Here is a 25,014-nt window from a genome sequence, read left to right on the forward strand (position 1 = left end):
TGCCTCATCCTCTTCTACCAATCGTGAAGGATAAACTATAGTGGCTGCAAACAAAGAGAAAAATGTGAAAGGTTGTCTGTTCTGGGCTACTGTAGAAACTCTGTGTCTGTGGACATAAAAGGCTCATTCTAAGGTAACAAAAACATAATGATTCTTATTTTCAGCTGATTCTACACTAATAAAAAACACAGTTATGCATATTATATTCCATTCTGCCATATTCTATAACACATTGGACCTTTAATCTCAGCTTTCTCAACAAACCTATGGATTGTTTGACCTCATCCACCTGAAATATGTATTATATACATGCTATACCTACTGCGAACATTTTTCAAAGTACATTTTTAGATTGATTTTCCATTTTCCGAGTAGTCAGTTCAAATAATGAAGCACATCAGGGAATTTTCAGGCTTGAATTTTGCTTGCATAAGATCCATTGCTGTTTCTTTGTTTGTACATTCAAAGAAACTGTCTTGTTTTCAGACAATTCTACCAAGAGAACAAACGTTAAGTAAATGTGGACATCATTTAAATTAGACTTAAGTGCACTGGTCATTTTCTTCCATTAAAGGATCAGATCAGCAGTGAAGTATTGGATGTCAGAGTTTCCAAAAGCCCTTGAAAACACCAACAAAGACATTTTTCAAACAGTGGCGATCTTAAAACAGTGAAGCTGACTAAACATTTACTGTGATGGATTACCTATCTTTTCAAAGACCTGTAAGTTGATTTTCTTGCTGTAGTGAAGAGAATTAAAAGCAAAGGGCTACTTGCGAGATGGGAAATGGTATGAAACATCAGATTCATTCATTCATTCCCAATCCTCAAACTTCCTGTGTGTGCCAGTGGACTGAAACAAATCTATACTAGTGATTATGTTGAATCAATTTCTGCTTTGTTTTTCTTTCATTCTCTTATGTTTGCCCTTGTTGCCCAGCAAGGGAAGCACTCTGCTTCTGAAAGTTTAAACAGAGCTGCTGTCCAAAAAGTGGGTCACACAGAATAGAGCTGGAACTGAGCTGATCCCAGGAGGGGGCTTCATGAATTTCTGCAGAGAGGGGCTGTCTGACTGTCTGACCACCCTGTATCAGGAAATGGAGGCCAGGTGACACTGACGTAAATGTGTGCCAGTCGGGTGGAAAGAGAGAGAGGGGCGGGTAAAAGTGTGAAGCTCAGAGGGCGAGACATTGGTGCTTTGCTTTCTGTCCTAAATGGAAAACAGATGTCTTTATGATTTAGTTGAAAAACTGACTTCAAACTATCCACCCTAAAGAAAAGGGTTTGTATATGAGGCACTTCATAAACTGCGACTGATTAAACGTATCATAAAATATATGATTGTTAAAAAGCAGCTAATCCCTGTGTCTTACATTTGGATTTTTTATATTGATGGTGTGTTTTCCTTGTTTCCATGGATACCTTAGGGACATAGATAAAACACTATGGTAGTTTTTTCCCAGCTATCTAACATCAGCATTAAATGTTTGGTTTATTTTTAGTCTCTTAGGATCAAACAGCAAGGATGTGTCTCCATACTCGCCCCACTGATGTTTAGTAGAAGTTTTTTATTTTCCATGTAGACCACAGTACTGTAACAACAGCAAATATGAGAATCATAATGTGTAGATGAAGTATGCAAGACAGGTTGGGAGTTTTGTGGTTCACAAAAAAACATATGGACCATCGTGTTGTGACAACTGTTCCTCTTTGGTGTGGCGCCAAAGTCCAGGGAGAGCGAGTGGCTCCCGTTCTCATAAATGTGCATGGCTATTTGCCGCTGCCTTTAGAGTTGATGATAGTTTTTTCCAACTTGTTTTGTGACCATGGTAACCACAGAAACCACACTGAAGGAAATGATACAGGAGCTGATTTTGCCGAGTTCATATCAACACCTCTTCAAAAGCAGAGAGCCAAAATTAATGAAGTGAAAATGTGTTGGAGCAACACCAGCATCAAAGTTTGATTTTCAGAGCCAATGAAATACTTGCTATATTAATCATGTCATATTCCTGAATATTTTCTTCTGTGTAAGCTGCAGCCGGTTCTTTTCAGTTACCTCATGATGAGTTTTCATCCATTGTGTAAACATAGATCACGTTTCTGAAACAGCTGTCATATTATTGATCTTGAATATTGATTAGATCAGCTTGGTCTCAGTTGGAAGTGTACATCACAGTCATACTAAACATAAACTGTACATCACAGAGTAAAATATAAAAACAGTAGCCTAAATATGGACTATACTATAACAGTTATTAGCCATAAGATAGTCATTTTAGGAGCTTTATAACTTAATATACTGTATTTCATATATTCATATTTAAAATTACCAACACAAAGTAGGTATAAGACAGCTATTTTATACCTACCTACAGATAATGATTCAACAGGGTGGATAAAACATTCTCATCAAAATGTTTTCACTCTAGGGCTGCAATTAATGATTCGTTTTATAATCTGAAATAATTTTCTTGATTCATCAAATAAATATCAATAAATGTCAGAATAGTCAGATAATTGCTTCTGTTATTCGACCATTGCAGAATAATGTCATCCTCAGCTGGGAATAACAAGATGAAGATTTGTGGGATAAATGTCATCTCAGCAGCATTCACTGCCACGCCCGCTCATAACAGGCCTTTTGTCAAATGTTAAACTTGTGTCAGTGCTGGCCATAACGCCCTGTTGTTTAACATAGAGGGAACAGCCTGTTAAACACTCATGTCAGAATTTATAATGGGCTGACACTCCTTTAAATCTAACCACAAAACAAGGTAAAGAGGACAGGGCGGGATATTTTACCCTTGATGGGAGCAGTTAATCGGCACCCTGCCTAACTGCCACATGGGACTGAGCTGTGCTGGCAGCGGTCTAATCTAGAGGCACAGAGATGTAATCTGTCACGTTAATGATCATTTTCTATTGACATATGAGTGTAAAATGGGTACTACAACGTTGCAGTGTCAACCCATTTACAGCTAATTGTCAGGCTGTTCAACATACTTCATGCCATTCAATTAAAAGCAGTAAAGGCAGGGCAGCTCGTAACTGTGATTTGGCACCTTTAAAGCTGTTTCAGACAGTATTATGACAGTTATGATTCAGAGGGCCTTGGCCAACCGTGTGCACTGCCACTGTCAGTATGTTTCTGCCCACCTCAGTGTGCTATTAGGATACTGTGCTCCACCAATGAGTAATGCCAAGTCATGCCTGTCATAAAATAAGATAGTTGAAGAAAATAAGACTTTGAGGAAACTATAAAAATGAGCACCTGGGACTTGGCATGATTAGATTTTTGGAAGACCTATTTTTTGCATTCTCACTTTTTTTTTTTTTTAAACCAGCAGCCATAACAATAAGACTTATGGCCCTTTCAAATGTTCCACTGCCCTCTGCCCCATTATTTCAAATGGAGTGTGCCTGTGCCACAATGTTTTTTCACTGCATTGAGCAAAGAGTACAGTATACAAGTCCAAAATTCAAAAAAGGATCAACTTTGGCTGCAGAGTGAGCTGAACCAGCTGTGAGTGCAGCACACATACCATTATTTTCTTCACACACAAAAAAAGCTGCATTTATGAATATTTTTAATAGTGGGAAAAATGACTGGGTAATGTTGAAGGTATTGCTTGCGGTAATGAACTAACAGCGAATCATCAAACCCGAAGTTTCACGTAGTGTTTCCAGTTGCTCTGCCTTAACTCTCAGATTTACTGAGTCTCCTGATGGACAGTAAAGTAAACTGCTGTCAACTGTAGGTGCTGTTAGCTAATTTTGGCACGTCTGTTCCCACTGTGAGTCCTCTTAGCACAAAGACTTTTTTAAAACCAGTAACCGTTTTGATTAGTTCTGCTGCCCGGTCAAGCACGCTAGTGTTAAAAGGGAGAGTGATTAGTTAAAAAGGCTGATAGACAGACACCAAGCTGGGCTTCTTGCTGTTGGACTAGTAAGTAGTATTAGCTGGCTTTATTATATTCTGAAACTGAGGGTGCTAAATCACCAAAGTACTATGTGTAGCTGTATTATCAGCATCTGCAATTAAAAATGACACACATTGTGTAGGTTTACTTGACACCTCAAAAGTGAACATTATGACCGATTGGTCGATTAACAGTTTTAGTCTTGATGTAAAAAGCTAAAATTGTAGTCTTCTTTGCAAAGCACACAGTACCATCAACTGTGATCAAAGAATAGAAGATCTGCGTAGGTGTCTTTTTGTTTTAAAGAAAAGCAGACATCTCATTGTGCAGTGACACATTAAAATTCAGACTTTTTACCAGACCCTGCCACTGCTCTGTAATATTTTGAACTGTCCTCCTGCCTGTTTCTTGGCTCTGCCCCGCAGCTTGAACCAGATTTCATTAAAGCCTTTAAAGATGCTCTGGCCTACGTTTGAAGAAGAACGGCAGAGAAACGGAGGAGATGCAGTACAGACTGCCATGGCGCATTAGTCCAGCTTGACACTGACATTTATTCATCTTTTAATGAGATTCAGCACCATCATCCATCTGATTATTCCTTGTCCAGTCCAGATTGATTGAAAGTTTTGTCTTGGCATGAAGGAGATGGGAAGGTTGAGGATGAGTTGAGAGATTATTCTTGACTTGATTGTCTTACACCTCTGCACACTAAAGGTGAAGTTTAAATAATGAGACTGGGGGTGTAATAACTTATCTAATGGGGATCATTTCACACAGTAAAGGTGGATCTGGTGAGGTGGTTATTTTGCCATCTTGTGGTAGGGAAACAAAGTGCAGATAGAGTTAACTGGAAAATGCTTTGGGTCACTGATTCAGGAGGGTTGGCATTTGATATTTTAGCATGCAACCAACACTGGATACATGAATGGTACCTGCATTATTAATGATTTTAATGAAATTTCAGTATTTGTGAGTCGGATGTCATCTCACTTTAAATGATGGTCAAAATTTCCACTTCCAGTACTGCTCAAGGTCAGTTCTTGATGTAATCTTCAATTTCTCATCTTGGTCCTTAGCCAGTTTACAATTTTCCCTGTAATGTTGGGAGTAGTCTTCCGTGCAAGGAGGAAAATACATTACCCCAGAATAATAAAGGTTTGCTGTTTGAATTATTTAACACCACAGTGGCGTTTGATATTCGGTATGCAGCCAACATGAAGAAGCACAGGGCCAGTGCGTGACTGTGGGAAAATTGAGGAAAAATTGCTAGTGCTTGCACAAATCAGGTTAATGCATTTGCAACAGCACCCGTGCACTTCCTTGCCACATATTAGACTTTGTCTGTTCAGTTACAGCATTTATAAGCTGCTGCTGGAGAACAGAAAGTTAATGACAGACCTTCAATCAGGTCTGCATTAGCAAAGAAAGGCAGAGTCGAGAGGAACTCTTCTTCTGAGTGACTGTTTCTGCTAAATTTCCTTTCTCTGATGTCATTTTGTGCGTTTTGAGCTAAAAACTCAATCTCTGAGTTATTTATTGTTTCTTTATTCCAGCAGAGGGCAGCACAGTCCTGTGTTTTGCAGCTCCTCTTCTGTATGAGAGTCAGTGTGTTGCACTGTTAGAGGGAGATTTACACAAGATGAATTGTAATACTTTAACAGCAGCAATAACATCAGTGTCTTATGTTATCTGTGTAGGTCAGTGTGCAAGTTCAACTTGCAACCTGCAATCAAATCATAAACTTAAATGTTTATCTGAGCTCAATCAATAGGATTTTGCTTCCAATCCTACGAACCACAGTTAGTCAATGAAACGAAACATGTTCACGTGATGTTGCTTCAAGTCTCATTGCCAGTATAAAGGTATTGTCCATCCCAGGGTGAAAGCATCAAATAAAGAGCTGCGTGTTCTCAGGTCTCAGTTCAGCGTGGATAATATCACCCCATGACTCACTGTCTGCTCTCTTCTCCACACTCTTATTGAACTCTAGATTTACTTAAAAATAACATCTGCCTGATGGAAAATGCTTTCTCCTTTGTCTCTCTCTGCACTTCTATTGGAGACATTACAAACTTCACTGTTAAATTAAAACTAATTGATGATTTTCAAAGCAATAATTTATTGTTCTTGATTAATTCATTAGTTTTTTTGGTCTATAAAAAGTCAGAAAATAATGGAAAATGGCATTACTTGATCCCAGAGCCTGAGCTGATGTCTTTACCTTGCATGTTTTAATTTACTATCATAATGACTATAAGACTAACAACATTAACCCATTCTGGGACCTATGAATCAGTGCCCTGTTTGCTTAAAAAATGATTTTAGCTCTCTGCTTTAAGGCAGATAATCAGCTCAATGGAGTGATCCTCACTCCTGCATTGATCTCTGCCAGTAAACAAAAGCAATGACACTGAGACACTTAATGCTAAACCTGCTGGATTAACAATCTGTGCAACACTCTGAACAAGGTGTTATTGCACTGCTCGTAAAACTACAGTCTTTGTTGCTTTAATCTTCATGTCAGAGGAAGAACACTTCTGCAGAGCCATTAACTCTGATTAAACACTGCAGTGTCTCAGTATATCTCCAGTGATTACCAGGTATTCTACAGATTAGTCTATAGACCATACGTCTGCTGTTTGTCAGCATTACTTGATATATCTTAATTATTCAGGCTGCAAACAAAAGCTGAGAAAATGAAAACAGATGTACTTTATTGTGCTGCTTATGTAGGGTTAATTAGCCAGTGTAAAGCAACATTATGCATATTTTCTATCATAAAATAACAGATCTGAGATCATTTCCATGCTACATTCACTTGTAATCAGGTGTGTCTGTCATTCCAACACTGTGCCCCCGTATGTCTGTTTCTGCACTATGTAACTTTGTGCTCCACAAGAAGTACGTAATGCTTACTTAAGTACTTACGTACACCACCAACTATTTCACTCATTTTGTTGAAACTGGATCATGTTTTCTGGGAGGACAGTAAAGCAATCTGCTGAAATAAGGGAACTGTAGCTGCTGTAAGCTAATGTTAGCTCAGTTTGTTAGCCCGGTTGCCTGGACTGTGAGCTCATGGCACAAAGGGAGTGTTGTACCACAGGCATTTTGGACCACCTAGAAGTTTTCCGGCCATGGACGCGGGGGAATGCTGATGGGGAGTAGAGCCAGTGTCGTGCCAGAACCGGAGCCGAGTAAGAGGGAGGGAGTTACCAACAAAAGGCTTTAAGTTTACCTGCAATGTGTTAATATAACAAAGGTTTGACCCCTGACAACAACAGCACTGTCCTATTGTTTTAGGCTGAGTGTCCCAAAATGTAGCTATGTTCTAATGTTAAATTACACTGGCCTCAGGATGACTCACCACCAAGTCTAATGGTGCACAGCTCCTTTTAAGGATGTGTGTGTGTGTGAGTGTGTGTGAGGCAGGACTGTACCCACTATGCCTGCACCCGCTGTATTTTACATCCTCTCATTAGATGCTGTTCTGATGAATCTGCTCATTATAATTTATACATGAGGCACTGAAACTCAACATCTCAACTCCACTTGCCTCATTTTTTTTTTTTGAAGAAGTGGGAGACTCTTGGGAGGTTAGATTCTGGCACAGTGTTGATTTGCTTCTTCATTCATAAGCATTCAGGTGGTACATTTCTTTGGTGCTTTATTTGTGGCAGTGCTGTGCTGTGTGTCGCACCTGGGCCACTTCCAACCTCTTTTTCTTTTTCATGCATTGTGTCTTCTGTTTTTAGTACCTGAGAAAAGACTTCAGTTCACAGGTTTACTTTAAAAGGTCCATTGTGTCAGATTTAGGGTGCTGCCGTATTTATACAATAGCCCAAAACGGACAAACCAAACACTCTAAATACGGGGTTTTTGTGTTTTTTATGGCCGCTGTAGTTTTTCTTTCACATTTACAACTAGGGGGTGAGGCGAGGCAGACACAGTCACCAACTACACCATTAGATGGCACTAAATCCTACACATTGGTCCTTTAACTCTGTGTTTTTATAGATACAGTATATGCAGAAACCCTGGGGTGATTCATCTCTGTTGTTTTACAATACAACCTCTTAGCACAAAATGCTCAAATAGCTTTACAACCTACTGTTAATCATTTGCTCACTGTAGTGTCTGTGCGGTCCTTCTGTGCACACATATTTTTAGACACTGATGTCCTAAATTAAGAGCAATAAATGCAGCACAGTCTGTTCAGACATCTGTTGCTGTTTAAATGCCTTTAAAGCTGCTAATGAATTTTCAGTTTTAGCGGGGTGAATAAAACTCTATTCACTTGCTAAATGTTGCTTTTTAAGTAACGTAACCTTGCCTAAAGTGAGCTTTAAAGCTTCCTTTCAAGGTAAAAATAACCGTAGCTTTGAGATAAAGTCAAACGGGACTCACACTGAAAGCCCTCAGAAGCTTTTCAGTATCTCCCTGGAAGTTGACATTCAAAATATACCTGACATTTAACAGAGGAAGTGGACACGGTTATTATAACGGTTGTGAAACCAGCAATTTATTCTAATTCAAATAAAGGATAAGTATAAAGCGCACAGACAGTGATTATGTAATGACTAAATGTCAAACTTGGCAGGAGGTGTTTTTAAGTGATTTTGAACAAGTTCTGATTGTTAGAGTTACACAAAGAGACATGACTGCCTGAGGGTGTACTCTGAAACAAAACACATCCAGTGAGCTACAGACCTGACAGTGAAAATGCTGTGTTGATAAGAGAGAGGTCAGAGGCTAACAGGCGGCACACAAATACTTTAGTAGCAGTGTAATGGTGTACAGAAAGTGGCGGGGTCCAGTCCTGTTATTACGGAAAGACAGACGCTCCATACCTCTGATGCATTTATGATGCTTTCCCTTCACCTTATTGTGAAAGAGTAAAAATACGAATGGGCAAAACAAAATATCACTTCCTGTCAAGGCTGCAAAAATATAAAATATAATAGTTTATTGTTTGTAGGCTTAGTAGTATAAGAAGCAATATCAATAAAAATATGCTTTAAACAGCATCTAGTAAATTCTATTGTGTAAAAATATTTGACAACAATTTTTTACAGTATATCACTGTAAATAGAATACTGTAACTCTAGATTTTGGACTGTTGGTCAGACAAAACAAGCTATAAAGATGCCATCATTTGTATTAAGCTCATTTACTAAATTATAAATCAAAACAAATCATTAATTTGCCCATGGTAACAAAAAATATTTACTGTTAACGACAGAGTGGCCGTTCAATCTACGCTGTAATCCTGCATGTAGTGTAGTTGGTGACTCTCCACTGTTAAAACACTAAGCACTTTGAGCTTGTTCACTAAGCAAGATATCATTTTTTTATGAAATTATTCAAAAGCTTGCATGAGCCTCTTTCAATCTCTTCATCTGCTGGCGCTCCATCACCCCTCAAACACTTGTCATCACTTCTGAACATATTGTACATGTAATAGCACTAGTTCAGAAAAGGTCAGAGCACACTTGATCAGATGGAAGGACATTTAAATATGCGGACAATAGCAAACATTTTCAGACAGTCTCATCTGGAAGTAATTCATGGTGTTTCACTCAGCTGTTCACGTGGAGTGTAACAGAAGGTTTTGTGTCAACACTGAAAAAAGATGTGATTGTAAGTAGGTGTGATTGTGGGTGTCAGAAAGATGTGGGGAGAGAGGGTTTTCGAAGCTATTGAACCTTCTGACAAGTAGGTCTGAAGAAGCATACTGACTCCTTGAGGAGCACTGGGTGGCACTGGACATTTGTTGCTACATTTCCTGACGTTAAAACAAAGTTATGTCGCTGGCTTTAAAAAGCAGACAGGAATGAAGTATGGCTATACACTATAATACATGCTAATTATTAGTGTGTACTGTTTGTATATGGCACACAATACATGCAAAGTTCAGATGTCAGTTAACGAGAGAGCAAAGAAAACATAACATTTATTAATTGTTGTTTTGTTTTTGGAGTTTCCGGAGCTATTCAACCATCTGACAAGCAAGACACATACTGGTCCCTGAAGACTTCAGGGTCAGGGTGAAGTTTAACAACTAAGCAGGTGGAAACACATCCAACTAATTAAAATCTAGTTTTGAAATGAGTGAAGATAAAAAAATGTAATTTGCACAATAAAGCCCTGATCCTCCTCCCTGGTGCTGATGATGACTAATAATACAGGTTACCATTTGACTTTTTCTCTGTTGACTATGCCCAAAGGAGCAGGAGGAGGAGAAATCCTTTTTACTCTCACACAGACACTTCAAAGGTAGAGCTAGAAAGAAAGAAGAAATAGGGCACTTCTATCAGGGAATGATTTCATAGCAAGAGGTTCAGGAGTTGAGCCTTATACACTCCACACTACCCCCTCCAAAAAACAAACATGGGATGAACAGGACAACTGGTGAAGGGGGGTCAGAGTCCCTCAAAGTTTAGTCTGTTCAAACCGAGAAGGAAGAGCAGTCTCTGAAGTGGGAGCACGAGCAGACTTGGTCTATGTAAGCCTTCTGCAGACGCCCACGCACTCCCCTGATGACTCGTAAGGGATAGATGCAGAGAGAGATGCAGGAAGAAACCGAGGGAGAGGGGAAAAGAGAACAGGAAGGTGGGGAGGCACCATGTGAATGGATGAGGAGACAGATAAGGAGGACGATGGTGATGAAACAGAATAGCGGATGTTGGCATGAATGAGGAGATGAGGGAAGGGAGGGTGAATGGGGGAGAAACAATGACAGAGATGACAGCTCGAGGGCGGAGGAAGAGAGAGGAAGAATGAATCAAACATGAGATTGGAGTCAATTAAAAGGAAGACTGTCAGGCTGGAACGAATTTAGAGGAGAAGACAGTTACTGTACCGAGAGACAGAAACGCAGAGTTTGAGATTGAAGAGGAAAAAAATTTGATCTAGGACAGTCAGACAGCCACCCATGAGTTCCCCCAGAAGGAGGTGACTGCTGTAGGTTTGCAGAACTGCCACACCAGTGGTAATTAACCAAGCCGATATACACACCGCTACCACATATATACAAGCAGGAAAGGTGGAGGTGTAGATAAAGGCGGGGAAGCCATGTCGGAGGAGGACAGGAAGGGAGGAGGAGGTAAAAATGGAAAGAGATGTAGGGAAACACGCAAGAGGGATGACGGGAGGTTGCAGTGGGAAACGTCACTGGGACTTTCCCTGTGCTTTCTTTTTTTTCTCCCTCTTTCTCCTCCCTCCTCCTCCCCTGTTTTTCAGAGTGGGTGGTGGGCAGAGAGGAGAGAGACTCTCTGCAAGTCACGCACAGCACAGCAGCTTCACCACCTTAACTCAGCCACATTGTGCGTCTCTCTAACAAGACCCAGGACTCCTTTAAGAAGGCTGCTCACTCAGTCAGCAGATTCAGTTGCAGAAGAGGAGTGTTTGTTTTTTGTCTGCGGTGCATATCAGAGCTGTAAAGCTTTCAACAACAACAACGAAAAAACTGTTTTTGACAGCTTTTCCGTTGAGAGTACAAAGTCTTTAATTGGATTTTACAGTGACTGGAGCCTTGTGCAGGGACTATCCTGTTTGTGGAGCAAGAAGCTTTAACTTCTCCTGGGTGGATTTTATTGTTGCTTGTGTTTACCTGAGGCCATTTCACATTTTCTTTTTTGGAGATGAGATCCAGCTTTATGCAGGTCAAGCCTGTAGCTACACAGCAGTGCAGCGTGAGTGTTTGTACATGTGTCCCTGCATGGTGCACAGTTTGTCTTTTACATCTGTTTTGGATAGAGGTGGGGGGGGGTGAATATTGAGGTTGCAGCCTCAGGGGTTACTCAGCGTGCACTGGGTAGCATTTTAGCAGTAAACATCATTTATCCAAACTGGGAAGCGTAGTTTTCCTCCAACACAGAGAGTCTTTGTCCATAAATTATAGAACAAACCAGCCAGCAGGGCTCACTCAGCTGGTAAACATTTAAATGAACAGAACAGCACTTCAGTTACTGAAATTGGTTTGAAATGGAAACACCTGTTCTTCTTCTCATGGATAAGATGTCTAACTGAGGTTATTAAATTAACTTTTCCAATAAAGCACCATTAATCAAGAGATGTAACTTATTAATGATTAATAAATATTTACTAATGTTTTCTAGATCGTTTGAATTGCCAACTTATTAAATAGCTCCCTAGCTGCTGTTTATCAGTTCAGTGATAATGCACCTTTAAATACAGTCATGGAATGTAAGTATGTTTACTCAAGTACTGCACTTAAATGCAATCTTGAGCTAATTTGACTTTATTGAGTATTTCTAATGCTGACTTAACTTGTACTCCACTACAGGGCAAATATTATGCTTTTGACTCTCATTTATTTTAGATTTATTTTTGGATTCAGATTAATATTACAAATATAGATCAATACATTCTGATGGCTTATTATGTGTCCAATAAATTATTACTGCAGGTTTAAGGATTTTTACACATCATGTGCTACTTTTACTTCAGTAAACGATCTGAATATAAATGTCTGTGCTCATGGGTTTATCACTTTCTAATTAACCACCAAGTCTTCAGTTGTAAATGTTAATGAACTGTTAATAAATTGATTTTGGTTCAAGTGAGAGGTCCAAACACATTAAGAGGTGGTTCTCACTAACTGAAACATAAATGTTATTCTCATAAATGACTTATAAGTGATCTATAAAAGATTACCATATCATTTATTAATCTTTAGTGGAAATATTTAGTCTTTATAAAGGGAGGCTTATTAATTGGTGGTATCAATTGGTATGGTATCAAAACCATGTATCCATAACTGTATCCACCAAATGTAGAGAGTTTAGCCATTAGCTAACCCTTTAACACCCTTATTTTAATGTTAAGACATTTTTTGACAACACTGACCCAAACTAGAGGTCTGTCTGCTGAAACATGTTAATGTGTTATTTAACTAGCAGTTTTTACTTACCTGTGCTAGCATGCTGCAGGCAGGGCAGTGGGTGGTAAAATGGTTAAATATTTGATACATACAAGCATACAGAATGATGTTGAAGATGGTTTGAGAGATATACTACAAGATAATGTCAAAAACAAAAGATTTTATAGTCCCTCTGTGCTACTCCTCATACTGTTAAATCATAAATCCAAACACTCTGTACTATTTATTATTCGACACACATTATTAGCTACTTCTGGACAAGTTAAACTGCATTAGAAAGTCTTTGCTAATGACAAGCACTAAGTCCACCAATATATCCACTCAAGGGCTTCCGCAGAGATGCTCTGACCTCCTCAGCAGTAATTTCCTGCTGCTGTCAAGAGCCTCTTTAATTAGTTAGAACTACTGGAATCATAACAGACCTCCTCCCCCTCCAGTACCTCCTCTTTTCCTTTTCACTTCTATATATATCACTCTGCTCCGAGAGCCAACCAGCTCCAGGGACTCCTGTACTTGTGTGTTCAAGCATGCCCTCTCATGCATGCATGTGTGCATATGTGTGTGTGTGTGTCTTTTGTGCAAAATGTTTTGGTGCAGAGTGTGTGCTCAGTGTGGAGTTAAAGTGTGAGTGGATGTGTGGAGCTTTTGGCATGCATACAGGGAATGAAATATTCAGGTGACAGGCAGGCACTCTGGTCCTGGAAATCTCTCTCTTTTTTTTTTCTCATCGTCCCCCCCTGTTCTGCAGGAGCATGCAATTATGCTGCCAGGACTTTGAGTTCACATTCCCTCAGTATTCTTGTGTATTTTCCAGGGCTAAAATGAGACCTATACCAGCTGGGAAAAGGACACATATGCGTTGAATGTTATTGCACAGAGACACAGATAGAAATGGAGGATAAAGAGCAGCAGGGCGGAGGGGGTGTGCAGAGAGCTGTTGTTGCCCACAGGCTCGAGAGCACTTTCTGCATTATACATCAGCTTCTTTCTTGTTTTTTTTTTTTTTCTTCCTTCCTGCCCCAAGTTACTGCAGGAGATATCCAAAGCATCAGCTCTTCTTTAACCTCAACTAGATCAGTTTCCAGTTGAATACTGGAACACAAATGAAGGGACATAACTTCTGTCTGCTTTGACCAGTGCATCCATATGCCCATGAGGGCATTGTGAGGGTCCGTGCTGAAGGCTGTTAGAAAAGAACAGGAAACACTCAGGGTAATCATAAGAAATGTAGTGTTCCTATTGCCTACATAAAACAAAGAGTGGCTTGAAAGGCGGGACGATATGGCTGAATGGAGTGTTAATGGGCTGCAGTGTGCAAAAGTAAATGAGGTTGTATGCTTTGGTATTGATAGGTTGCCTTTGTAGACAGGTCTCACATGAGTCTGAATGGTTGTGTGATCTTATCGTTGGTATTGACAGTTGAAATCTTTTATTCTATGATTGTCAACAAGTCTCTCAAAAGACACAAAAAACAGCAATGAATTAATCCTATCAGCATTAAATGTGTGTTGGGGAAGTAGAGGAGTCGAAAAGTATTGAGAGACCGTTTAACTTAATATATAACATTGCTTTTGGTCTTTTCATGGGATTATTTGACAACACGAAAACTACAGAATAACGCCAACCTCATCCTTTAATCGCCCTCAGATTTATTTTGAGAATCCTCAGGGTCAGGTGTTTTATCTGGTAATTTTTGCATTTAATATCTTATTGGATTGGTTAAATCGTTCATGTCACAGTGGTTAAATGGTGCAGAATTGTTATCATGATGCTATTGTTGTATCAGAATCTCCAAAACATGAATCTGTTTCCAGCAAAACTTTCACATTTTTTCCTGTATACTCTGTTTTCATTAATATTGAAAACAAGAAAATCATTCAAAGGTTCTCTTTTCTTGTTTTCATAGCACCACACAGGGCTTGAAGACATCAGCGCCACTGAAGAGGTGACAGATACGGAAGATAACGATGAGGAGGACCTGGGTGTCCTAGACGACCAGCGGAGCATCATTCTCCACCTACTCTCCCAGCTCAAACTGGGCATGGACCTTACACGGGTAAGGCACCAAAACTTAAAATTTTTCAAATTACATAAGACTCATGAGAACAAAGATTGTGTCATGAATTGTGTTTTTTTAGTTTAAAATAAACTTAAATAAATTTGAACTTCAGGACATTTCGTTTTTTCCAGGTGGTGCTGCCTACCTTCATTTTGGAAAAACGATCACTGCTGGAGATGTATGCCAACTTCATGGCCCACCCCGACATGTTCCTGTCAATCACAGCTGGGGCCACAGCTGAGGACAGAATAGTCCGCTTTGTCGAGTACTACCTGACCGCCTTCCACGAGGGGAGGAAAGGTGCCGTGGCCAAAAAGCCCTACAACCCCGTGCTCGGGGAGACCTTCCACTGTTCCTGGGAAGTGCCTCGGGAAAAAGTCAAACTTTTGGTCAGATCGAACCAGGGGTCTTCTTGGGAGCCAGGCAGGGGTCCCAACAACACACAGCAGGGTGATGATTCACCGGGAGGCTGCTACAGAGTCCGATTTGTGGCCGAGCAGGTGTCCCACCATCCACCAGTGTCAGGGTTTTACTGTGAGTGCCGGGAGAGGAGGATGTGCGTCAACGCCCATGTGTGGACCAAGAGCAAGTTCATGGGAATGTCTATAGGAGTGTCCATGGTGGGAGAAGGTGAGCCAGAGCACAACAATAGTCAAATCAGTCTCCATAAGCCCCCATGCTAAAATATCCAACTTCACAGCAGAAATAAACATGTTTACAGCCTGGTTAAACAGTTTTGGTCTCTGTAGCTAATTTCCCCGTTCATGACAACTGTGCTGAGGGTGAATTTCTATTTAACTCAACTGTTCAAATTATATTAAGGCTTAAAGTTATGCAGAATTAAGGGCGTGGGCAGGACTGACAACACGGTGATAGCTGGAGCAATTCAACTGAGCTTTACTATGGCTCCTTAGAAACCTATGGTTGACGTCATGGCAACCACATCCATGTTTTATACAGTCTTTGTTCACAGTTTGTGATATTTGCTGAACCATACAACAAACTACAGCTCCAAAAATTACCTTTGGGTTGAAACATTGCTGACAAACATTAAACAAGAACGCTGAGATGTACTTTAAGTTTTTTAGAAGGTCGAACTAAAAAAAGGACAAACTAAATATCTATGAAAATAGCATTTTTTTAAATTTTATTTTGGCAAATGTCTCACTTTGTAGGACCGTCACAGTGACCTGTCCTGTATGAAAGAGTATGAGACCTCTCCCATGGCAATCAATAAGCCAGTCCTCTCAGTCAGCACCATTACAACATGTACAGTAGACTGTTTGAGACGAGTCACCCTAACGCAGCCACAGGAAGTCCTTGAGCCCAATCGACTGAATCTGGATCCATGAGCTGATTTCTCTGTAGCTCTGTTGACCTGTCCGCAGGTTATGACGCAGCAGTTCATCATCATGTGCGGACAATGATGCTGCCGTCAGAGAACATAGTGACCGTCACCACAGGATGTATTGACTGAAATTTTTCTTTTTGCAATGTCTGCTTTCCTGAGAGCTTTTCTTATTGTATTTTTTATGAATGGCTCAGACATGACTTGATTGGCAGTGAGTCACAGCAAGAGGAAACAGCAGGTACAGCAGCTGATGCAGCCTGAGCAGGTTTTGCGTACATGCCGAGCTGGATTTGGATTTGAGCTGTGTGACATTGTGATGAGTGGTCGCTGAGATCAGCCTTAGTGACGTCAATGCTTTTTCCTCCGTCTCTAATATTAAAAAACTCAAACTCACAACATGAGATAAGGAACAGCAGCACACTTCTGACAGTTCTGTGTCATACTGTATATTTTTATTTTCAGGTACAGTTGAGTCACATTTCTGATGGCCTGTGTCAGAATTTGTGACCTTCATGGATGTTTTGATGTTACAAATCAGGTACAGCTCATTAGAAACAGTCCATCACAAACCTTACTGTATCTTGAAACTAGATTTTTTTTTAAATGCAGCATGCAAATATTAACATAACATTATTAACAACGACCACTGCTTTGAAGGAAAATCCAGACTCGGCTGCCGTGGGCCCCTTGCCGTGGTCAGACTTTGATGTGGCACTGAAACTACGTACTTCCTGGAGTCCCTGCTGGTTGCCTGGTGACTGGTAATGATCAAGAAATACTTGTTGATCATTACCAATTGTCGGTTTCACACTTTTTCTGTAGGGGTTAAATATAGATACAATGTGTTAATTAGTGATCTTTAGAGATGTTGAGAGGTAGATTTGTTATCTTTGAACGGAGCCAGGCTAGCTGGTTCCCCCTCTTTCCATTCTCTGTGTTGACCGAAGCACCGTTTTGAAGCTCAAAATATGCAGAGCTGACCGTCGCCATGTTGAATGTACTGCTTCTTCTGCCTCCTGGCTTATCTAAATATCTGCAAAGACGTGGATCATCTGATCTAAAGTAGGCCTAACACCTGGATGCTCTTATCAGCCATCTGTAATGGCATCTACCTGTCAATCAAAGGGACCGAGCTGTTAATTATGCACAACTTTGTGTCTTAATATCAGATGAATAGGTGAGGTTAAAGAAAAAATCATCCTCAGTACAGTTGTCATGAATGGAAAAATCAGCTATCGAGATGGAAATCGTTTTGAAATGTACTGTAAACATGTTTATTTCTGCTGCAAACATTTTAATATAGACACTTATGGACACTGACTTCTGGAGCCTGTCTTAAGTGGCCGTTTGAAGAAATACAGTTTTCAGCACTTGTGCATTGGCTTTATTTCCCAATCACAGAAGTTGGTGCTTGGTGCTGAGCTGTTAGCTTTCTGCTAGTGGTAGCTTCATTTATCATACAGATGTGAGAGCCATATCAGTCTTTAAGTTAACTCTAAATGAGAATGTTGGACATTTGAACCGTTTAAAAAGGATTTTTATTTCACTTCATTTATTTGTCAGCTATAGCTGCTAATTACTTTGATTTTACATACAAAACAGATGATAAACATATTAAATATGCTGCTCATGAAGCAGAGCGGGTTGTCCACTAATGATTGTTGGTTCGATTTTAAGCTCATTAACTCTGCAAAAAATGATGGCACCTTGCATGGCAGCCAGTGCCATCATTGTATGAATGTGTGTGTGAATGGGTGAAAAGTAGCTTGAGTGGTCAGAAGACTAGAAAGGCACTATATAACTACAGTCTATTTACTATTATAGATTATAGTCACACACAATTGTTTTTAGTTATTGTGGCTGATCAGACTTCAGAACATTAGAAGGAGAGAGATGTTTACTTATGTATGTCGACACTGTCCTGAGGAAGGAAAAGGTCTTATCAGGCAGGGACATTATACCCAACTGTTAAAAAAAAATGTGCAGATTCAGCTACACGTCAATAACTTAAATTATTTCAAGCTCCTAAAGTCTTTAAACAGATTTATTTCTTGAAGTTTAGATAAAATATGTCTAAAACTATTATGCATAATAAATATGTTTGATGATTAAAGTAAAACATTACTTTACATTTTACTCTCTGAATGCAGGACATCTTAGCGAAAGGCGTCTTTAAGTGAACTATCTGGATACTTTGTCCATCATGTGTTTAGGCTTACAGAGTGACCTGCCATTCATCATCTGTGCTAATCTCTAAACATGAGAACAAACTGAAAGCTATTCACAATCACATGATGGCTGAAGGCCATCCATCGCTGCGACTGGAAAATCAGTTTATCCCTCACTATGTCGACCCTCTCTGACCACAATGGTGGCACATGGAGTTTACCCCTGCCGGCATTTTAAACATGGCTGCACAAATGAGCTTGTGTGAGCATGTGATTGTGGTATAAGAACAGAAAGCCATTCATGGACATGTGACAGGCAGGTGTTGTTTACAGCCAAATAAATCTGGTTATGCACGGACTGAATGACGCAGATGATGATGGGTTACATATATGGTGAGTGTGGATGATGAGCTTTAAGTATAATGGCCTCTCTTGTGGGTCTCCCTGGACTCGAGACGCAAACACAAAGTGCTTAAAGGAGAAATGAGCTGCTTTATATAAACTTCTTCACAGTAGGTGTTCATTGTGCTGAATATTATGCATTATGTGTAATAGAAAACAATTATAGCTGCCTGCAGTCACATTCAACACTGTAATTACAACATTACTTAAAGGTTTTCAGACTGCTGCTGCTGTAAAGTGTGTAGTCTATTAGTTACATTTAATTTTATGTATATATAGAATATCTTCTCTCTGTGCCTATTGCTCTTATCTCTACACTGTCTGCTGTTTTACAAGCACATGTGTGAAAGCATGCCACATGTCAGGCCCATAGATTTGCTTATACGTGCAGACAAAGAGAGGCAGTGTGCAGGGAAGTCAGCTGATTTCAACTTTTGAATGAGCAGCGAATTGTTACCAAATCTCATTTGAGTTATTTTGAGTTCTGGATGTCAGCACTCAAAAAATATCTTCATTCCTAACACGAGAAGATTATTTTAATCCGTTTGTGTTCCCATCATGCATTTCCCCCTCTTCTCTTCCTCTCAGGAGTCCTCTGTCTCCTGGAGCACGACGAGGAGTATGTCTTCACATTGCCCTGTGCCTACGCCCGCTCCATCCTCACCGTGCCCTGGGTGGAGCTGGGAGGAAAAGTCTCCATCAACTGTGTCAAGAGCGGCTACTCTGCCACCGTCACCTTTCACACTAAGCCTTTCTATGGAGGGAAGGTGCACAGGTGAGGGGTTCTCACTTTCTATACACTCCATTCTCACTTTGACAGCAAACATCACGGGCAGCTTCGTCTTTTTTGTTTACTTTCATTCATAAAATTGTCTGCTGGGACACTATGATTAGGATAATAAATGTGACGGGTGTTGGCCATTTATTCGTCGTATATCAGGCAGATCTGGAGCTCCTGTGATAAAGGCTGCTCTCTGACAGCAGCTGCATTAAAACAGTCTAGAAATACTTTATTCACCCAGTTTTTTAAATTCCATTTAAGTGTCTTCATGTTTGTAAGTTTTACCACACATAACGTTCGGTTGCTTTTGTCATCATTGACAATTAAACACAAAATATTTTCAATAATTTCAGTTCAACACAAACACACTAACATACATTCACAAATATTCCATCAACCTTTTGCCTTTTCCTCCATCTGCAGCTAAAACACTCAAACTCAGCTGAGCGGCTGCACACTTCCTGACTTCTTCCTGGGTAAAAGAGTAAAAATGTCTATCAAAGCCTCAAATTTCAAATATTAAGGTTACAAAATTTGCACCACCAAATTTTGGTTCTCAATTTCAAAACAAACAAATGTCAATACATGTTATTAGAATAACTAAAATGAAACCCTGTCATGTAGAAATTATGTTTCTATATTAGTACTAACTTCAATAAACCAAAGTTCGTACACCCACCATCCGCCTCATGCCTAAAATGTTGCCACTGAACAAAATCTGTGAAATAATTCTGTTTCCTGCAAAGCCTTTTGGAGGAGACGGGCAATAATTATGTTCAAATAAAGTTCACAATATGCAGGTATAAACGTTCACAACAATCTGTTTGACATCTCAGAGTGACGGCCGAAGTCAAACACAACCCGACCAACACCATCGTGTGCAAAGCGCAGGGCGAGTGGAACGGCACGCTCGAGTTCACCTACAGCAGCGGGGAAACCAAAGTGATCGACACGGCCAAGCTCCCAGTCACCAGGAAGAAGCTGCGGCCGGTGGATAGACAGGGGAGGACAGAGTCCAGGTGGAGAACTCGTCAACACTGATTTCATGCAATTTTCTAATTAGTTAGAGCTCCAGATGTCAGAGAATTGCTTCTAAACTTCATTCTTGTGTGTTTTACCTGCACTTGTAGGCGGTTATGGCAATATGTGACCAAGTCTCTCAGAGAAGGGAACATCGACGAAGCCACAGAGCACAAACACAAGCTGGAGGAGCGTCAGAGGGGGGAGGAGAAGCAGAGGGCAGCTGATAACAAACCCTGGACACCCAAATACTTCACTAAAGAGGTACAGAGGAGGGAGATAAAGATACTGTGACACACGGATGGGCAGCAGAGTGGTGTGCTGATTCAGGAATATGATCCTCAAACTGCACTTCAGCTTGTAGCTAGCCAATCTTCTCATCTATTGCACCAATAAAACGTTGTCTTTTAACAATACCACAACACAATGTGTCAGCTGGATAGAAATGACACTTGTGACGCTAAACCCGAAGAGAAGAACGATGTAAAGTGTCTACATTTTTTTTAGATGACTGCTCACTGCGGAGTGGAGCATCGAGTGTGTGACTCAGTGATGCAGGACAACAAGAAACGTTTTGTCACTCACCTCTGGTGGTACACAGACACAGTTTGGTTCCCGGGTTTTCAGATATCAGTCTGAGATTTCTGCAGTAAATGGGATTTTGTTTGTGCTGCTCACAGTGCTGAAAAATAACATGAAAAAAGAAAACACAGTATCTCTGTCCAGACACAATGTTCTTGTTATTCTGGCTTAGTCTCTATGAAAACTGTTCACAGTGAGATCTGTAAACTACTTCTTTACAAAGTGTTTCTTTTTCCGATCAACAAAGTCTGGATTATCCAGAGAAACCAATACCCGAATGAAGTAATTAAACCATAACTGTGCATATTTTGAGAATGTTCACACTGAAAATAAAAACACAGTTTACACTGTAGTTTACATTTTACATTTTTTTTTATCTTAAATCTTTAGACATTTAGTCTCTTTGTGAAGATTAACTGGCATTATTTAATATTCGTCCCAAGTTTGACTGATGTCTGACGATGTGAATCTGTTGGCTCATGTCAGCATAACATTTTGGTGTCACTGCAAAGTTTATCCAGCAGAGTGTGCTGCGATTTAAACTGTGGTAAGCAGCACAGAGTGAGAGAAGCAGCAGCTCTGACAATGTATATGCTAAATTATGTAACATGATAAAGAATATTTCACGTAAATCAAGTTTATTATTGATTAGTATTTGTCTGTATACAGGTCATATTGATGGAAAACTCACATAGAAAAAGTTTATTTTCATTCCAACTCGCCACCGCTCGGCCACCGTATCAATAACTGTAAATTTAACCCTTCTCAAAACTTCGATATCATCTGTGCTTTGTACACAATACTTATCAAAACCAGGTCCAGTATGCTTCTTCAGAACTGCTGTCAGCTCTGTGAACAGTTTCAGAAGCCCAGAACACATTTCCAACATTGAATTAGGTGACTGTGTCAGACAATTTCTGTAACTCTGACAGTCAGGTCACACCACCTTTGGCCAGCTACTGTACACAGGGATAAAGAGGCTTTGACCGTCTCTCACCTGTTTTTTTTCTTCTTCTCTCCCCATTCTTGATGCAACTCACTTGTCACTTGTGCAACACTATGAATGTCATCCAGAAGAGTTTCTTTCCCAGTATTCAAACCCTTACTGTATTATCTGAGCTGGTTTGGCCATCATCACAGCAAACCAACCCAATAATGTCTGTGCCAACACAAAGAACTGACCCCAGAGCACCAGGAACCAGATGTAGTCTGTGGTTCCTTCAGGCAAAATACAGATAAGCTTACTGAAGTCAGTACTCGATGCTGTTGTGTTAGGATGGAGTAAAATATCTTGAATTTGTACGACTTTTGGTCATTTGGGTAAACTGATTTCTTTTTGTTTGCTTCAGATGATCAAAGTTTTTTTTTTCCTTTCTAAATCATCCATTTTTCTTCCTCACACATGCAGGGAGACGGTTGGATCTACAACAACCCGCTGTGGAAGTCCACCTGACAGCAGAAGTCTCTTCTCGTGGACAGTAACTGAGCTTCTACCTCTCCAACCTGAGGGGTAGAAGTCAGGAAGTCAAATATAAAAGGAGCAGAGACCTCCAGAGACCTTCAGACCAGAGCTAGAGACTCTCAAAGTGACACACACACACACACACACACACACACACAAAAACAGGAAACAAGCAAGGTGCCAAAGGGATCTCCACTGTTCAAACCAAAACTGTGGCTGGAGCTCTGCTGGGACAAAAGTACATTTTTATATACAGTTAATAGTATTACTATTCAAAGTAGAGTATTTCTATTTTTCACCTTGCCAAGGCCTTTTTTGCACACGCACAGTAATGACGTTTGCCACTGGTGTTTGCTTTTTTCTTTTTTCAAATGATCAATATGTGTTCTCAGACATTGTCGATGTTTGGTTCAGAGCTTTTAGTTTGTGAAGCAGCGTTAGAATGAGTCGATATGAGTTCCCTGTAACACATCATACTGTAGCTGTAAATGAGTTGTTTATAAGAGCACTTTTACCATAGAAATAAATGGAATATTTTATATCTATGGCTTTTACCAATCAGGGTGGTCTCTAAGAGCTTTATGGAAAATAAGAACACCTGAGCAGATTTTAAATGACGTCTAAATCAAGAGATGAAATGAAGAACTATACTACATTAGATTATGTGTTAGTATATATTATTATACAGTACATTACAGTGAGCTACTAGAAAGTAAAGGTCCTGATTGTTTGGTCTGCACTATGAATGTATTTTGGGCACATTTTAATAGTATGCTACTTCCATCTTGTACTGTTGCTACTACACATGCTTCCTGTGTTTTACCGTCGATCCATTTACACTATTTCACCCATTGAGTGAGACGCCTCCGCATCCCAAAACCTTTTACATTTCCATTACTACCTCTCTTATTCAGCTACTCCAGTCATTAGCCACTTTCTCTTCCAAAAACAAAACACTCCTGGGTTCTCTTTTTTGTCTATCTGTGCCCTTAAGATGGCACTTGTGTAAATTAGGAAGCCGCTGCTCACCCAGCTCGTGCCTCCTCGGGTTGCCCGTGGTGATGAATATGGATGAAGATACTTGTGGAAAACAAAAAATCATGTTCTCACATCTGGAAGGGAGGTAGGGAGGGGGGCTGGAAGGTTGCCTCTGAAGAGGATCAGCTACCAGAATAACAAATCACAGGGAAGTGAGATATCCGGCCTGGTGGAGAGAAAAGGAAATGTATTAGGTCACACTGTCCAGTCCATATTTGATAATGTGGCCAAGGTCTAAACTGAGCAGAGTAAAGAGTAATTAATATTCACTTCATGTTGTTCTTCACTTACCATGGCCTTTTGTTATTTTATTTGTCATGAAATGTTCAGACTCTTCACTGCTTGCTCTTTCAGTTGCTCCTTCACTTAAAATTTCAACCGGTATTTGAAGCCGGGTGATTTTACCAGATGCCTCTTTGTAGCCTGTGCATTGACAGTATAGAGAACAACCCTGCAACCCATCGAGAGAGCCCGTCACCTACAGCAAACCACCGTTCATTGCTGTTCATGACACTCGCCTTACATAAAACCAACAAGCAGTTTTGTTTTTATATCCAGACTCACTCAAGTAGATGGTGATTGTGGATGATGGAGGGATTGTTCATTAATAAAGAACTTCTACCTTTTTTTTAAATCAAACACGTCTTGTCGTGATGTCCTGCGTCGTGAACTGTTCTCTCCACAGGTAGACGACCAATGCAGGGTGTGATTCATCACAGCAGGTCCTGTTTCATGGACTCTTTCACCAGTGCCCAAACGATGAACTCTTGACTTTTCATCCAAAGCCGTCAGCAGAAACAAACCGCCGCCACCAAGAAGTCAGCTGTCCAGAAGGAAACCTCTAAAACTAATGACCAAATCCCCATCATCAACCTCAGCTCAAGATTAATGCCAACAAATATGCTAATAACAACACATGCACAAAGAAAATTTGCATGACAACATGGTGACAAGCTGAACATTACATAACATATCAGCATACAGACATGGCAACATCTGTGGGTTAACATGCTAAATGGGTCATGCTAAAAGTTAGCATGTGAATAATGATGATCCTGAGTACAGACATGCTCTCTGCAAATATTACAGACTGCAGTCTAGACTATCCTAGGTTATGATTTGGTGCTATAAATGCAATTGCAAAAATGCCAAAATGAGCACATCAGCATGAGCGGCTGAGCCTAAACACAGCTCGAGGAGGAGCAGGTTCGTCTTAAACCCATCACCAACCATCCTCACCGGTGTGAGAGTTCAGTCAGTCTTACTGCTGAGCATTCAGGAGCTTAATGTCTTCATCCAAAGGCTAATGCTGCCATCAAGTGG

The 25,014-nt window shown here is 40.2% G+C and overlaps 1 protein-coding gene across 3 annotated transcripts in view; it reads left to right on the forward strand.

Moving 5' to 3' along the window:
- osbpl10a (oxysterol binding protein-like 10a) overlaps positions 1-24,324 on the forward strand; it is an 84,094-nt gene extending 59,770 nt beyond the window's left edge. For all 3 annotated transcript variants that reach the window (XM_010735345.3, XM_010735344.3, XM_019264333.2), the window contains 6 exons: positions 14,735-14,884; positions 15,019-15,517; positions 19,397-19,583; positions 20,426-20,608; positions 20,720-20,873; positions 22,600-24,324. In XM_010735345.3, the coding sequence (XP_010733647.1) occupies positions 14,735-14,884; positions 15,019-15,517; positions 19,397-19,583; positions 20,426-20,608; positions 20,720-20,873; positions 22,600-22,644 (1,218 nt within the window). In that variant the 3' untranslated portion in view covers positions 22,645-24,324. The remainder of the gene's footprint in view (positions 1-14,734; positions 14,885-15,018; positions 15,518-19,396; positions 19,584-20,425; positions 20,609-20,719; positions 20,874-22,599) is intronic.
- Positions 24,325-25,014: the final 690 nt, after the last annotated feature.

This window comes from Larimichthys crocea, chromosome XIII (genome assembly GCF_000972845.2).
Source record: "Larimichthys crocea isolate SSNF chromosome XIII, L_crocea_2.0, whole genome shotgun sequence".
Lineage (NCBI taxonomy): Eukaryota > Metazoa > Chordata > Actinopteri > Sciaenidae > Larimichthys > Larimichthys crocea.